Consider the following 17537-nt stretch of genomic DNA (forward strand, 5'->3'; position numbering starts at 1 on the left):
TAGCTGCACCTCTGAGGCGAGGTGCGCTGCAGGCGGCTCTGTGAGGAAGCCTCTAACAAGTTCTTGCAGTGTTTAGGTGTCCTCTGGGCGAGGTGCGCTGCAGGCGGCTCTGGGAGGTAGCCTCTATCAAGTTCTTGTAGTGTTTAGGTGCCCTCTGGGCGAGGTGCGCTGCAGGCGGCTCTGTGAGGTAGCCTCTATCAGGTTCTTGCAGTGTTTAGGTGCACCTCTGAGGCGAGGTGCGCTGCAGGCGGCTCTGGGAGGTAGCCTCTATCAGGTTCTTGCAGTGTTTAGGTGCCCTCTGGGCGAGGTGCGCTGCAGGCGGCTCTGGGAGGTAGCCTCTATCAGGTTCTTGCAGTGTTTACGTGCCCTCTGGGCGAGGTGCGCTGCAGGCGGTTCTGTGAGGTAGGCTCTATCAGGTTCTTGCAGTGTTTAGCTGCACCTCTGAGGCGAGGTGCGCTGCAGGCGGCTCTGGGAGGTAGCCTCTATCAGGTTCTTGCAGTGTTTAGGTGCCCTCTGGGCGAGGTGCGCTGCAGGCGGCTCTGGGAGGTAGCCTCTAACAAGTTCTTGCAGTGTTTAGCTGCACCTCTGAGGCGAGGTGCGCTGCAGGCAGCTCTGTGAGGTAGCCTCTAACAAGTTCTTGCAGTGTTTAGGTGCCCTCTGGGCGAGGTGCGCTGCAGGCGGCTCTGGGAGGTAGCCTCTAACAAGTTCTTGCAGTGTTTAGCTGCACCTCTGAGGCGAGGTGCGCTGCAGGCGGCTCTGGGAGGTAGCCTCTATCAAGTTCTTGCAGTGTTTAGCTGCACCTCTGAGGTGAGGTGCGCTGCAGGCGGCTCTGGGAGGTAGCCTCTTACAAGTTCTTGCAGTGTTTAGCTGCACCTCTGAGGTGAGGTGCGCTGCAGGAGGCTCTGTGAGGTAGCCTCTATCAGGTTCTTGCAGTGTTTAGGTGCACCTCTGAGGCGAGGTGCGCTGCAGGCGGCTCTGGGAGGTAGCCTCTATCAGGTTCTTGCAGTGTTTACGTGCCCTCTGGGCGAGGTGCGCTGCAGGCGGCTCTGGGAGGTAGCCTCTGTCAGGTTCTTGCAGTGTTTAGGTGCACCTCTGAGGCGAGGTGCGCTGCAGGCGGCTCTGGGAGGTAGCCTCTATCAAGTTCTTGCGGTGTTTAGCTGCACCTCTGAGGTGAGGTGCGCTGCAGGCGGCTCTGGGAGGTAGCCTCTATCAGGTTCTTGCAGTGTTTAGCTGCACCTCTGGGCGAGGTGCGCTGCAGGCGGCTCTGGGAGGTAGCCTCTAACAAGTTCTTGCAGTGTTTAGGTGCCCTCTGGGCGAGGTGCGCTGCAGGCGGCTCTGGGAGGTAGCCTCTATCAGGTTCTTGCAGTGTTTAGCTGCACCTCTGAGGTGAGGTGCGCTGCAGGCGGCTCTGGGAGGTAGCCTCTATCAGGTTCTTGCAGTGTTTAGCTGCACCTCTGGGCGAGGTGCGCTGCAGGCGGCTCTGGGAGGTAGCCTCTATCAAGTTCTTGCGGTGTTTAGCTGCACCTCTGAGGTGAGGTGCGCTGCAGGCGGCTCTGGGAGGTAGCCTCTATCAGGTTCTTGCAGTGTTTAGCTGCACCTCTGGGCGAGGTGCGCTGCAGGCGGCTCTGGGAGGTAGCCTCTAACAAGTTCTTGCAGTGTTTAGCTGCACCTCTGAGGCGAGGTGCGCTGCAGGCGGCTCTGGGAGGTAGCCTCTATCAAGTTCTTGCAGTGTTTAGCTGCACCTCTGAGGTGAGGTGCGCTGCAGGCGGCTCTGGGAGGTAGCCTCTAACAAGTTCTTGCAGTGTTTAGCTGCACCTCTGAGGCGAGGTGCGCTGCAGGCGGCTCTGGGAGGTAGCCTCTATCAGTTCTTGCAGTGTTTAGCTGCACCTCTGAGGCGAGGTGCGCTGCAGGCGGCTCTGGGAGGTAGCCTCTATCAAGTTCTTGCAGTGTTTAGCTGCCCTCTGGGCGAGGTGCGCTGCATGCAGCTCGCAGGACTGCGAGGAAGCTTTACACTACACAAGGTCACGTTCATTTTCTATGGGCACGAGGAGATTAAATGATGTGCCCAGGATCACAGTAGAGGACGCTGAAACTCGAACCTGGCCCCCCAGTTCCAAAGTCGGCAGCTCTGGCTGTAACGCCTCATAGGTGGCAGTGGCAGGCAGAAGCCACATGAAATCTCGGCTCGATATGGGCTCGAGGTTTCAACAGAACCCCAGCGGAGCCAGAGTCAGGCGTCGGGCTCGAGTCTGGCTCCAGCTTTCAGTGGCTCGCCCACCTCTTTCTGAGATGAGGTGCCCGCAGGAGGCTCGCAGGGCGGTGAGGTAGCGCTCGAGTGAGTGCCTGCTGTGTTTGGAGATGTGGGCTTTTAGCTGCTGCTAGGGCAGGGTATCACCTTACTTAGGTGAAGTGATCCCTTCAGCCGGGGTCGCCACTGTGGGGGCAGGGATGCGATCAGAGGCCGAGAACAGACGTGTGGACCCTGGGAACACCGGTTCTGACCCCCAGACTCCACGGGTCACCCGCTGACAGTTCCCAGGTAAGCTCATCCTGCACTTGGAGAGCCCCCCTGTGACCTTTGCCCTTCACTCGATCAGGAATGTCAACAGCCAGATTAAACTGTTTTCTTATCTTTTTTTTCACTGCAAGTTTAAAACAAGGTTGTCTTTTGAAGGTCTGCGTGAAACAGTAGAGCGATTGTTCCCTAAAACCTCCACCACAAAAAAAAAGTTTTCTTTCACCAGCAGCGCATTTTGGGTATGTGGCTGGGCTGGAGAGGGCGGGGGCCACCGGGCCAGTGAACAGGACAGAGGGGAGGGCTCCCCCGTTGGCTCGTGTACCAGGTCCCCAGCTTTTCCCTTGGTTGCCCTGTACTGTTGCTCCTCTGTGCAGCGCCCCCCAGCGATTCTCTGCCTCTTTCCTCGACACACATTCTGCCCCAAGATGCTCTACCGCCGGCCTCTGCCCCCAGCCTCTCATTCTCATATCTCTGTGCCTCGAGCCTCTGACTCTTAGAATCCCTGCCTCCCCCTAGCCTCTCTGCACCCTGTCCCTCCACCCTGCAGACCCCCAAACCCATACCTATCCCTCCCTACTAGCTTCTGTCTCTAGTACTCCCCCCGCCCCAGCCCCCCTCGCTCCTGCTAGTCCGCGGCCTCTCGGTTTGTCCTGGTGCTAGTTTAGCTGTCCATATGTGCCTCTGCCCAAGGTCTCTCCTGCCCTTCACACTGCAGCCCCCAGGGGAAGTAGGGTTGACAGATCAGTCTTCCCCTGGGGTGTTCGCGCGATACTAGGAGAGGGGAGTTAGAGGTGGGATAAGGGGTGGGGTCTAGGTTAGGCGATAAAGGGGGCTGGGAGAGGAAGTTCTTTCTCTTCCTGTCCACAGCGCCCCAGGGTGGGTTTAGGAGTTCTGTTTTGGCCACCCGCCCACCCTACAATTTTGGTGGAAGGATCGGGTGTAAGTTACAAAGCGTGCCAGTTTAGGACGGGTTGAGAGTGTGTGCGGCGGTACTTGGGAGGGGGGGGGTCCATGACGGGCATACTCACCCTTCCGGGGAGGGGGATACTGGTGCAAGGTGGGGGTGCGTCATGCAGGAGTGCGATGGATGGAGACGATGGAGGAGGTTGGAAGAGAAGTGATGAAGCGAATGGGATAAGTGGGGAGGTTGCTGTGTGAGGTGGGATGGAGTATTTGGAATATGGGAGAGAATGGAAGGATGAGAGATATGTCAATGGGGATTGTTGGGGGGGTTTGATTGATGTTTTGTTAAGGTTGTTCAACCCTGTCCTAATAAATGGCCTTTTACGCTAACGAATTGCGTGGAGTGGTTATTGCGCGATCGCCTTCTACCCCGCCTCAGAGGATCTCTGTCCTAATCTCGAATGTAAGCTCCTCTGTGGCCACAGGTGCTGTCTGCCGATAGCCTGTACCCAGCTCTCTGTCCCATCTCTCTGGCCCAGGTTTTAATTACCCACAGCCCCTGCCTGACTCTACCATCGCCACGGTTTCTTCCCCAGGCTCTGGCACATCCCCGCCCTTCCCCGCTCTCTTCCCCAGGCTCCATCGGCTCTGTGTACCCCTCTCACTGCCCCCCTGCCCCAAGTCTCTTCCCAGGCGCTCTTCCACAGGCTCTGTGTACCCCACTCCCTGCCCCACGCCGCCCGAACTCTGCCCCAGCCCCTCCGAGTGAGCAGCTTCCGGAGTACGGAGACAAGACGGAGAGCTCACAGCTGCGAGCCCTGCGTTTGAAGTGCGGGGTGGGGCGGGGGAGGAAGCAGAGGCCCCCGCACCTGCTGAGATCAAGGGGAGCTCCTCACACTCTCCCCATTCCCTCACAGGCCGCAGCGCCTGTTGACAGCTCAGAGCTGGGAAACAGCATACTCTGCTGACAGGGGCGATAAATAAAGCTGATTGATGGGGGTCTGGGGAGATGGTCTCAGGGAGGGTCACAAGACCGCCGGCACTGTGCGTGGATGGACCAGGGACCAAGCGCTGTGTGTGGAAAGGCCACAGGCAGCCAGCACTGTGCATGGATGGAATAGGGATCAATGGCTATGTGTGGAAGGGCCACAGGCAGCCAGCACTGTGCGTGGATGGACCAGGGACCAAGCGCTGTGTGTGGAAGGGCCACAGGCAGCTAGCACTGTGCATGGATGGACCAGGGACCAAGCACTGTGTATGGAAGGGCCAAAGGCAGCCAGCACTGTGGATGGATGGACTAGGGATCAATGGGCTATGTGTGGAAGGGCCACAGGCAGCCAGCACTGTGCATGGATGGACCAGGGACAAAGCACTATGCGGGAAGGGCCACAGAATGGCTCAACTGAGCGTGAATGGACCAGGGACCAAGCGCTGTGTGTGGAAGGGCCACAGACCGGTAGCACTGTGTATGGATGAACCAGGGACCAAGCACTGTGTGTGGAAGGGCCACAGAACGCCTCAAATGAGTGTGGATGGACTAGGGACCAAGCGCTGTGTGGGGAAGGGCCACAGAACGCCTCAACTGAGCCTGGATGGACCAGGGACCAAGCGTTGTGTGTGAAAGGGCCACAGGCAGCCAGCACTGTGGAGGGATGGACCAGGGACCAAGCACTGTGTGTGGAAGGGCCACAGAATGCCGGCACTGTGCGTGGGTGGTCACGGGACCAAGCACTGTGTGTGGAAGGGCCACAGGCAGCCAGCATTGTGCATGGATGGACTAGGGATCAATGGCTATGTGTTGAAGGACCACAGGCAGCCAGCACTGTGCATCGATGGACCAGGGACCAAGCACTGTGTGTGGAAGGGTCAAAGTCAGCCAGCACTGTGGATGGATGGACTAGGGATCAATGGCTATGTGTGGAAGGGCCACAGGCAGCCAGCACTGAGCATGGATGGACCAGGAACCAAGCACTGTGCGAGAAGGGCCAAAGAATGGCTCAACTGAGCGTGGATGGACCAGGGACCAAGGGCTGTGTGTGGAAGGGCCACAGGCAGCCAGCACTGTGCATGGATGGACCAGGGACCAAGAACTGTGCGGGAAGGGCCAAAGGCAGCCAGCACTGTGGATGGATTGACTAGGGATCAAGGGCTATGTGTGGAAGGGCCACAGGCAGCCAGCACTGTGCATGGATGGACCCGGGACCAAGCACTGTGCGTGGAAGGGCCACAGAATGCCGGCACTGTGTGTGGGTGGTCACGGGACCAAGCACTGTGTGTGGAAGGGCCACAGGCAGCCAGCATTGTGCATGGATGGACTAGGGATCAATGGCTATGTGTGGAAGGACCACAGGCAGCCAGCACTGTGCATCGATGGACCAGGGACCAAGCACTGTGTGTGGAAGGGTCAAAGTCAGCCAGCACTGTGGATGGATGGACTAGGGATCAATGGCTATGTGTGGAAGGGCCACAGGCAGCCAGCACTGAGCATGGATGGACCAGGGACCAAGCACTGTGCGAGAAGGGCCACAGAATGGCTCAACTGAGCGTGGATGGACCAGGGACCAAGGGCTGTGTGTGGAAGGGCCACAGGCAGCCAGCACTGTGCATGGATGGACCAGGGACCAAGAACTGTGCGGGAAGGGCCAAAGGCAGCCAGCACTGTGGATGGATTGACTAGGGATCAAGGGCTATGTGTGGAAGGGCCACAGGCAGCCAGCACTGTGCATGGATGGACCAGGGACCAAGCGCTGTGTGTGGAAGGGCCACAGAATACCAGCTCTGTGCATGGATGGACCAGGATCCAAGCACTGTGTGTAGAAGGGCCACAGACTACCAGCACTGTGCGTGGATGGACCAGGGACCAAGCACTGTGTGTGGGAGGGCAACAGACCACCAGCACTGTTGCATTGATGGACTAGAGACCAGGGGCTGTATGTGGAATGGCCACAGACCATCTGCAAAGTGCATTGATGGACTAGGGACCAATCGCTGTGTGTGAAAGGGCCACAGAACGCCAGCACTGAGCGTGGATGGACCATGACCAAGCGCTGTGGGTGGGAGAGCCACAGACCACCAGCACTGTGCGTGGATGGACTAGGGGCCACAGACTGCCAGCATTGTGTGTGGATGGACTAGGGACAAAGCGTGGTGTGTGGAAGGGCCATAGACCACCAGCACTGAGCCTCTATGAGCTAGGAGCCAAGCGCCAGAGGCGTAACTTCTGGGGGCAGCGAAGGGGGTTGGGGTTACACCATCCCTAATAAATGTAATTTTTAATAAATAGTCAGGTATGGTAAGGTGTCTGTTGGATTTCACCAGGGATTTTTAAATCCACACATGCACTCTCAATTCTGTTTTGAAATTCTTAAAAAATGGCTATTTTGCAAAATACCTACCCCCTACAATCCCCACTCCTTTCCCTTTCAACTGACCCTTAAGCCCCCCCTCATGTGCAGCTTCTCATATAATGATTAACATGATCTGAACATAATCTAAAGCTCAGCCCCCCCCCCCCCCCCCCACATACGGTTTATGGAAGGCCACAAACCGCCAGGAATGTGCATGGCTGGACCAGGGACCAAGTACTGTGTATGGAAGGATAACATACCTCCAGTACAGTGTGTGGAAGGATCACATACCTCCAGCACTGTGCATGGAAGTACCACATACCTTCAGGACTGTGTATAGAAGTACCAGATTCCTCCTGTACTGTGTGCGGAATGATCACATTCCTACTGTACTGTGTGTAGAAGGACCATACGTACAGTACTGTGTGTAGAAGAACCACATACCTCCAGTACTGTGTGTGGAAGGTTGTAGTCTGACCCTTCAGCATTGTGTATGGAAGGGCCACATACTTCCAGTACTGTGTGTGGAAGGACCACACCATACCTCCTGTACTGTGTGTGGAAGAACCACTTACCTACAGTGCTGTGAGTGAAAGGGACCACATACCTCCAGTACTGTGTGTGGAAGAACAGCATACCTACAGTGCTGTGAGTGAGAGGACCACATACCTCCTGTACTGTGTGATGAAGAACCACATACCTACAGTGCTGTGAGTGAAAGGACCACATACCTCCAGTAATCTGGGTGTGGAAGGACCACATACCTCCAGTACTGTGTGTGGAAAGATTACATACCTCCAGTAATCTAAGTGAAAGGACCACATACCTCCAGTGCTGTGAGTGAAAGGGCCACATACTTCAAATACTGTGTGTGGAAGGGCCACATACCTCCAGTACTCTGTGTGGATGAACAACATGCCTCCAGTACTGCGTGTGGAAGGATCAACAGTACTCAGAGTGTGGAAGGATTACATACCTCCAGTACTGTGTGTGGAAGGATCACATACCACCAGTTGTTTGTGTGTAGAAGGATTACATACCTCCAGTACTGTGTGTGGAAGGATCACATACAACCAGTCCTTTGTGTGTGGAAGGATTACATACCCCAGTACTCTGTGTGTGGAAAGATTACATACCTCCAGTACTCTGTGTAAAAGGACCACATACCTCCAGTACTGTGTGTTGAAGGACAACATACCTCCAGTGCTGTGAGTGAAAGGACCACATACCTCCAGTACTGTGTGTGAAAGGATCACACACCTCCAGTACTGTGTGTGGAAGGGCCACATACCTCCAGTACTCTGTGTGAAAGGATCACACACATCCAGTACTGTGAGTGGAAGGGCCACATACCTCCAGTGCTGTGTGTTTAAGGACCACATACCTCCAGTACTGTGTGTGAAAGGACCACACACCTCCAGTACTGTGTGTGGAAGGGCCACATACCTCCAGTACTCTGTGTGAAAGGATCACACACATCCAGTACTGTGAGTGGAAGGGCCACATACCTCCAGTGCTGTGTGTTTAAGGATCACATACCTCCAGTGCTGTGAGTGAAAGGGCCACATACTTCAAATACTGTGTGTGGAAGGGCCACATACCTCCAGTACTCTGTGTGAAAGGATCACACACATCCAGTACTGTGAGTGGAAGGGCCACATACCTCCAGTGCTGTGTGTTTAAGGATCACATACCTCCAGTACCGTGTGTGAAAGGTATTAGTCGGACCCTCCTGCACAGGGAGGTTTCATGATACAGAGCTTCGCTCTCCCTGTGCCAAGCCCGGGTCTATTCTCGCCCCGACAGATTTCAAGCTGTCCACTTCTGATTTACCGGGGGGCCTGTAGCTACGGAGCACGCGGCCGATCAATCTCCCATCGGGCTCCGGCGCTCCTTCCAGCTCCCCGGACCCTTGCGGGGGGCCTAATGGGGCCAGTGTCAGCAGCAAACAGCGCAAGTAATGATCTCAGCGAAGCGCCGCCCCGGATATCGATGGCGCCCTGGAAAAAAAGCGAAGCTGTTCAGGAATACTTCTGTTTTCATAGAGCAGGGGTGCAGTGCCGTGCCCAGGGCAGGACAGGGCTCTAACTCCACCGGGCATTTCCACGGCCGGAGCCACTGCTAGTGCCGCTGTTACCTTCCGCCAAGATTAATTGCAGCAGGCAGGGGAGGCTTCGAGAGAGGGGGGAGGAAGGTAGAAAGGGAGCCATCTGATGGAGAGGTGAGCGAGAGACAGGAGAAAAGGGGGAGAGAGAGATTGGGTGAATGGAAAGAGAGAGGTTGGGGCATGAGAGGAAGGGAGCTGGGCTAGTGGAGCATTTTTGCCAGGGTTTCTTTTGGTTCTCCAGTCCCGATTGGCTTTACCCACTTGAGCCTGGCTAAGAAGGGGCGCCTGGTTGGCACAGTTGAAGACCAGGTTTGGTGGCCTGTCGAAGAGTCAAAGACCAGAGTGGTGGCAAAGCAAGAAAGAGATTCATATAGGTCAGAGGTAACCCGGGTGCCTACACAACATTGGGGGTCAGGAATGTGAGACTGGATTGTCCAATACAATGACTTCAAAGTTTACTAGGGCTCAAAGGGCGGTGCACACACAGGGATGCACGGGTTGTTACTGCACGCATCTTAAATACCTAGCAAAAATATCTAATAAACACAGCTGGAACAGTTGCTGAATTCTGGGTCATTGTGCCTAGTTCTGGAGACCTCATATTGGCAGCTATGTACATTTTCTGAGACCTCATCTGGAGCATTGTCTCCCAATTCTTGACTCTCATCATCTGGAGCATTGTGCCCAGTTCATGACTTGTGATCCGAAATATTGTGTCCGATTCTTGACTCTCGTCCGAGGCATTGTGTCCAATTCTTGACTCTCGTCTGGAGCATTGTGTCCAATTCTTGAGTCTCATCTGGAGCATTGAGTCCAATTTTTGACTCTCGTCTGGAGCATTGTGTCCAATTCTTGACTTCTCATTGTGTCCAATTCTTGACTTCTCATTGTGTCCAATTCTTGACTTCTCATTGTGTCCAAATCTTGACTTCTCATCCGGAGCATTGGGTCCAATTCTTGACTCTCGTCTGGAGCATTGAGTCCAATTCTTGACTTCTCATTGTGTCCAATTCTTGACTTCTCATCCGGAGCATTGGGTCCAATTCTTGACTTCTCATTGTGTCCAATTCTTGACCATCATCTGGAGCATTGAGTCCAATTCTTGACCTCTCACCTGGAACATTGAGTCCAATTCTTGACCTCTCACCTGGAGCATTGAGTCCAATTCTTGACCTTTCACCTGGAGCATTGAGTCCAATTCTTGACCTTTCACCTGGAGCATTGAGTCCAATTCTTGACCTCTCACCTGGAGCATTGAGTCCAATTCTTGACCTCTCACCTGGAGCATTGTGTTCAGTGGAATCCACCTCCCAGGACTTATGTAGTTTCCCCATCTGTGCTCCATTGAGGGTGGTGGGTGCTTGTCTTGGGGCAGGGGCGGGAGGGTGGGGAGCGAGGGTTGAGGGATGAAGAGCTCGACCCGAAGGTATTGGAGCGCTTTACATGAGCACCGGTTACCCTACACATTCAGGCACCGGGAGATTAGGTGACTTGCCCAGAATCACAGGATGTGGACGCGACCCCGAGGCTCGACCCCTGTTTTCCAGCACCAAAGTCGGCAGCCTAGCCATGAAGTCATTCATGTGTGCCCCATTGAGGACAGGTGTTCATGTTGGGGTGGGGAGGAAGTGTGGGGTGGGGAGGTGTGAGGATGAAGAGCTCGAAGGATTATTGAGACAGAGAGGGTGGGGGTAAGACAGAGAAGAACCCTCATGGCTGAGGGGGAGCTCGGTGCAGACCCTCTCCCAGGCCCGCGCTTAGGCTTCCTGTCCATCTGTGCCCCATTGAGGGTGGTGGGTGCTCGTCTTGGGTCGGGTAAGAGAGGGTGAAGAGGGAAGATGGGGGTGAGGGTGTAGGGGATGAAGAGCCCGTAGGTAGGGTGAGTTTGGGAGTGAGACTGAGGGTGACTGAGGGAGGGCTCTGTGCAGACCGTCTCCCAGGCCCGAGGAAGTCTTTCCATCTGTGCCCCATTGAAGGCGGGTGTTTGCCTTGGGGGCTGGGGTCGTGACCGTGAGTCTGTAGAGGGGCTCTTGTGTAAATGTTGTTTCAGGTGGCGGCGCTTTGGGGGGGGGGGGGGGGGGGGGGGCTTTAATGAGCTCGATCATGCCGCAGACCTCGGCTTTTATTTTCTTTATTTAAGAAGTCGGAGTTGTTTTAAAAAGCTGTAATGGGTAAAAGCATTTCGAGCCCTCTCTTAGCCCCATCCCCGGTACAGCCCCCCTCTCCGGGTCTCTTCGGCCGCTTTCATCTCGGGAATTTCCGTGTTTTCATTGAAAGTAGAATGTGCAGAAACAGCACATCTCACTGAAGCGCGAGCAAGAGGGGGGGGGGGAGGGGAGGGGGGGGTCGGCGTAAGCACGCGCTGCTCTAACACTGCCGGTGCTACACCCGTAGGCGGGCACTAAACAGGCAGTGCGTGCACTGCGATGTGAGAGCAGGCACTGTACTGTGCTTCTGAGGCGGGCGCTGTACTCAGTGGGCCGAGCCAGTACTGCTGACTCTAAGCAGGTGCAGCACCCTCAGGGCGGGTGTTGTGTTATCAAAGTACTGCACTCACTGCCCTGGCACTGCCAAAAGCAAACATTGTATTTGCTAATCATGCATTGCACCGAGCAAGCAGTGCACTTACTGGGCAGGCACTGTTCTTACAAGACGGAACTGCACTGCTTCTACTAAGCACAGACTGTACCTCTGGGGCAGGCGTGGAGCAGACCCTGCGTTTGGTGTGAATTGTGCAGATGTTAAACACTCACTGAATATATACTATGCTTGCTGAGCAGGCACTGTGCTCACTGCACATGCGCTGCCCTCGCCCACTGGGCACTGCGCTCACTGGGCAGATGAGATACTGCGCTGAGCTAAAACTGCCCTCAAATGAGCGGACACTGCATTCGTTGAGCAAGCACTGCACTGAAGTCACAGAGCAAGCCATGCACCCGCCGCGGTGTCAGTCACTGACAATGCAGTGTGCATGCCCAGCACGCCCTGCGCTAGATGAGCAGATGCTACAGTGAGCGTGCACTGCACTCACTAAGGAGACACTGGCAGAGAGGAGTGCCTTTGAGGAGGAGGTTCACTCACTGGGTAAGGTGAGCAGGCTGTGTACGGAACAGGCACTCAATGAGCAGGCACTGCAGGCAGTGATCCAGCACACCATTGAGCTGGCACAGAAAAGTAACTGCACCGAGCAGGCACGTCGCAAGGGTTTCACCGAGCGGGCACGTCGCAAGAGTTGCACTTAGCAGGCACGTCACAGGAGTTGCATCGGGCAGGCATGTCACAAGGGTTGCACCGAGCAGGCATGTCACAAGTGTTGCACCGAGCAGGCACGTCGCAAGTGTTGCACCTAGCAGGCACGTCGCAAGGGGTTGCACCGAGCAGGCACGTCGCAAGGGGTTGCACCGAGCAGGCACATCACAAGGGTTGCACCGAGCAGGCAAGTCACAAGGGTTGCACCGAGCAGGCACGTAACAAGGGTTGCACTGAGCAGGCACGTTGCAAGTGTTGCACCGAGCAGGCACGTCGCAAGGGTTGCACCGAGCAGGCACATCGCAAGGGTTGCACCGAGCAGGCATTGCAACCAAGAGGCATTCATGAACTTTTAGTCCGGCACCGCCCTCGTTGAGCAAACATTGCGCCACGCAGGAACGAGCAGGCACAGCAAAGCGAAAACAAAGCAGGCACCGAGAAAGCACAGCGTGGGCAGTCTTCCAAGTCTTGCAGGCACTGTCTTCATAGAGCAGAAACCGCACTGGAGGCACTGTACATCGAATATTCAAATGAAGTACTGGGCAGGCCTTGCAAAGAGGAGCCATCAGTTGTTATTTCGCATCACTGGACAGGCACTGTGCAGAAGAGGCATCAATGGAGTACAGAACGGGCACTGTAAGGAGAAGGCATGCCGAGTATGTACTGTACAGCTGGGAGTACTGAGCAGGCATTATACAGATGGGGCATTAATGGAGTACTGAGCAGGCCTTGCAAAAAGGAGCTGTCAGTTGTTGTTATTTAGCATCAGAGCAGTACTGAACAGGCACTATACAGAAGAGGCATCAATGGGGTACTGAGCAGGCACTGTACGCAGAAGGCATGCCGAGTATGGACTTTACAGAGGGGGCCTCGATGGAGTACTGAGCAGGCATTATACAGATGGGGCATTAATGGAGCATTGAGCAGGCACTATACAGATGACGTATCAATGGAGTAATGATCAGGCACTATACAGAAGAGGCATGAATTGAGTACTGAGCAGGCACTATAACGAACAGGCATCGATAGAGTACTGAGCAGGCACTATACACCTATACAGAAGCGGCATCAATAGAGTATTGGGCGGGCACTATATAGAGGAGGACAGGCACTGTGCAGGGGAAACATCAACCGAGTGCTGAGCAGGCACTGCACAGAATAACAGGAAAGCACGTACAAAGAACATTTGCTGTTACTTACAGCACGAGGTAATTAACAGCGGCTACGTCACTTAACATGCACACATTTACAAACTCTTGACTAGACAGCAGACTATCCATCCGGCTAAACATTATCTACAGACTCAATCCACAGACTCGACCCTCAAGGACAGCAGAGCTATCCCTCCAGATATACAAATCCACAGACTCGACCCACAGGGTCAGCGGAGCTATCCCTCCGGATAAACACAATCCACAGACTCGACCCACAGGGACAGCGGAGCTATCCCTTTGGATAAGTACAATCCACAGACTCGACCCACAGGGACAGCGGAGCTATCCCTCCGGATAAACACAATCCACAGACTCGACCCGCAAGGACAGCAGAGCTGCCCCCCTAAGATTGGGCACAGCTCGCAGACCCGGGCATAAGGCAGCCGGGCGGTCCGGAAGGTCGGTCACACAGATCTCTCAGTCTCAAAGGGCGGACAGCAGAGCTACCCCTTGAGCTAAACACAGCCCACAGACAGAGTTATATACGCCTTTCGGCCTTGGTGCATTGAAAGCAGAGAACACAGACCCCAGACAGCAGAGCTATCTGCCCATTTAAACACTGACTGCCCAGATATTCAGCCTGTAGCCGCAGATGCGTCCATCAGGGAGAACGCAGCCCCGGGAGTATGGCCTTACACAGCAGAGTTACCCAAACCTCACGTGGTCAAGTCTTCTTAAGTAGAGCTCGAATCCCAGGCTCAGCCGAGACAGCAGAGCTACCGCTCAATACACAGAGAGAGTGCGCATTCATACGCTGCGCAAACACATCACGTTCCGACACGCGCGCTTCCCTAAGTACAGACGCGCAGCAGCTGCAATTTGGAAGCTATTAGCACTTTAAGCGAAGGGATAATTGGACTGGCGGGGAAGGATGCTGATGGCGGGGTTGGCGGGGGAAGGGGTAATTGCCCCCACCCCTTCACGCGTTCTCAAGAAGCACTATGCATATGCGAGAGATGAAAACCCGCGCCCCGGGCACTTATCCTATTTGAGACTGTTTATTGCTTAAGAATACGCAGCAGAACACACATTGCACAAATGCTCCTCGGCGCTAGCGCCCTTCACTCATGTCCTGTCTGGTGCGTGGAATAGCCACGAGTGTCTGATGCACCGTGCCCCATTCATGCCCACCTCCCTCTTCGGCTACGCAGGGTACCTCCTGGCACCCTCCCTCTCTAATTGGACACGTATGCCCCCCTCACGACCACCCTGCACATGCCCCCTTCCCCCGCCCCACAACACAGAAAGGTATGCCCCGTCAGCATCCTTCCTGTCCCCTCTGTTACACGGACACCGCCGACAGCCAGTGCCTCCTATAAATCACGAACCCATTCATTCACCCGTACCCCTGTGTGCCCAAATACTCACCGATGCCCAGCAGAGACACCAGTGCCATCCAGGCGAGCGGGGTGGTCATCGAACCGGCGGGGGCTGTCATCTTCTCCTCGAAGGCTCCCTGGCACCTGGTGCCTGCTCCGCAGCCGGGACTGGTGCCACCAACGAAGAACGTGCGGGCACCGTGCCCAAGGCAAAGAATCCAAACCGGTGCGCGGAAGAAACTATCGGGCGGGACCTGGTGCCTGGCAAGGCAGGGACTGCCAAGATGCCCTCAGGTGCAGCGGAAAGAATACAACCAGATACCTTGGCACCCAATGGGTGAAATGCTTTCCAGATGCTGCGCGGAGAGGTGCTGCCCAGATGTCCAGCGACTGACGGGCTTTCCCGATGCTCTCTGATGGGGTGCTGCCCCAATGCGCTGGTGATAATCAGAGATAAAGTGGTGCCCAAATGACGTCGTGAAGCTTTCGGGGTACCCTCTGATGGGGTACTGTCCCTTTACCCTGGAGGCTCAGTGCCAGAGTGGCCGCCCGGAGAACATGGGGTTCAGCCCTGGAAAGGATGCTAGCTGGTGCCTTCCCATTGGTACCCTCTCTTCTACTGATGTGGGAGTCAGGCTGTCCCGTTGACTGTCTCTCGTCTTTGGTCTCTCTTGAGCCGCCCGCTGTCTGCAGCTCACTAGGAGTGTACTCAGTGCTCATTCAGGGCAGTCAGCAGCGCCACGCCCACGAGCCCTGCCATTGGTGGACACGGAGTCCCATTAAGAAAAAAAAGAGGAAACGCCCCTCCTCCCGGGCAGGACCCGGGCTATGCTGCGTCTGTGACAGCCGGCCTATGTGCACAGCACTGCGTCCAGCCCGAGCCTCCCCCAGCAACAGGAAGAAACCAGACCAGCAACAGGTGGAGGGGGTGCCAGGGGCTGGAGGCAGAGGGGTACAGGGTCAGCTCCCTCTATCCTTCAACCTGCTCACACCAACGCGCACACTTCCAGCTTTAGGCTTCTTCAATGAGTGTCTACGAGGGGGAGGAAGGAGGTGGAGGAGGCCCGGAGGAGGGGGGGGGGGGGGGGGCGTGAAGTGGGGGGGAGGGGGGGGGTTGGTGGTGGGTCTGACAGTCATAGAGGTGAGATGAGCAACGGCTTAGACTAGAGAGATTGAATCAGAGCATCCCTGATGTTGGGGGGCTGCGGGCACTGACAAGTGTAGGGGGTCACGAACATCCAATCAGGTGTGGGATTACTGACATCGATTTTAGGTGTGCAGTTACTGACATTAAGTGTGGTGTTGGGTCAAAGGGGCGGGGTGCATTGAGGCCAGTATACCCAGCCCCCCTCGAAGTCATCAGATAGCTCCCTTATTTACCCCAATGCTAGCCGCAAAAAATGACCCGGGTCTCACAGCCATTCTCGCGTTAGGAACACAATCCATTCTCAGGCCGCATGTATTAAACATCATAAACACGACGCACCAAGTAAATCCATTGTAAATAATACAATTTCCATAGTAATTTACATATGTACAGTAGAATACCAGCGGATGAGTCCGGCTAACTGATCCATTGAACTCTCCTACCTGCATTCTCACATTTCTTAAACACTCCCAGAGTCGCGATGGCCACCCCCTCAGGTCTCCTGTGGCATCACCTAATTACATTAACTTGGACCTGGGGAGAAAGCCCCCTCACGGAGCCCACCATTAGCAATCCTTTAGAAGGCAACCCCACCAGCTCTCTCAAGATAGAGGGAAGAGGGGCCAGCATGAGAGCGGGCCCCCCAAAACAACCATGTGTGCCAAAGCCACCTATTAGTGGCAACCCCCCTGGCACCCAAAACGGGAGATGGGTCTGGGCAACTGGGCCATTCCCTGGCCCCCTGGTGTGGGCAGCACCCCTCTAGCATTCCCAGGGGTACATGATGGAGTACCCTGTCTGACTATGGACAATCGCGGTAGTGGACATCACCAGCCCTTTTCTAGAGACTATGGTACCCATGCCCCAGGTACCAATGGCGTAAACTCTATTCCTTCTTCAGATGCCGAGGCTGTCCACCTGTTTGGTAGCCAAACACAACTCTCCCTCCCCCACAGGCCTGGGTGGTTCCCCGTCCAGCCAGGACTCCCCATAGTGTTGTGAGAAATGTTGTATGTTGAAAGCTACCAAGTTCTTCACAAACAACTTGTTGCCCCTGGTTGATAAATGAACCCCATCCTTGTGAAAGAATGACTCTCCTGGAAGACAGCTGTGGGGAATTGTCTTAAGCCAAGCCATGTTGAGCAACCTCCTCATTTTGCTGTTTAGGCGCCTGACCAATTCGTTGAGACCCTTGGAGGACCAGCCCAACTTCCACCTGTTTCGTGATCAAACACAACTCTGCCCCAAGCCCACACCGAAAAGAGAAAATTACACAGTCATTCAAGTTGCAAGGAATGGGATGATGGTAAAAAAGCTCTTAAGCCAGGAGAGTGAAGTGAATCGCGTCATCAGTTGCCAGGGGCAGCCAGGCAGGAAGGTGGCCGTCAGGTGAAAGAGCCCCTTATTTGACCTGCCTGGCCCCCTGCCGGCCACCCAGGTGACCCTGTTAGCCCCACAGGCAACCAATGGTTGCGTTTCGTGGGAGACCAGTGAATATTCCAAAAAAGCAGCCGCCGTTGCCCACCACCATTGACTGGCCAAACCCGACCCACACCTGTCTCAGGTGCCTCCGAGCCTGCGTCAAGGTCCCCGGTCCACTGATACCCGGACCACTGATGGTCCCTCACATAGTTTGAGGTGTGGGGTGACTGACATCCAGTGCAGTGCTGGGTTACTAAATCCAGTGAGGTATGAGGTTACTGACATCCAGTATGGTGTTGGCTTACTGGTAT

General features: G+C 55.3%; 1 protein-coding gene across 1 annotated transcript in view; it reads right to left on the bottom strand.

The window, feature by feature from the left end:
* Window positions 1-15361, bottom strand: part of KIRREL2 (kirre like nephrin family adhesion molecule 2) — a 78106-nt gene extending 62745 nt beyond the window's left edge. The window contains exon 1 of the mRNA XM_085615943.1: window positions 14707-15361. Coding sequence (XP_085472069.1) covers window positions 14707-14776 — 70 coding nt within the window. The 5' untranslated portion in view covers window positions 14777-15361. The remainder of the gene's footprint in view (window positions 1-14706) is intronic.
* Window positions 15362-17537: the final 2176 nt, after the last annotated feature.

Source organism: Triturus cristatus, chromosome 7 (genome assembly GCF_964204655.1).
Source record: "Triturus cristatus chromosome 7, aTriCri1.1, whole genome shotgun sequence".
Taxonomy (NCBI): Eukaryota; Metazoa; Chordata; class Amphibia; order Caudata; family Salamandridae; genus Triturus; species Triturus cristatus.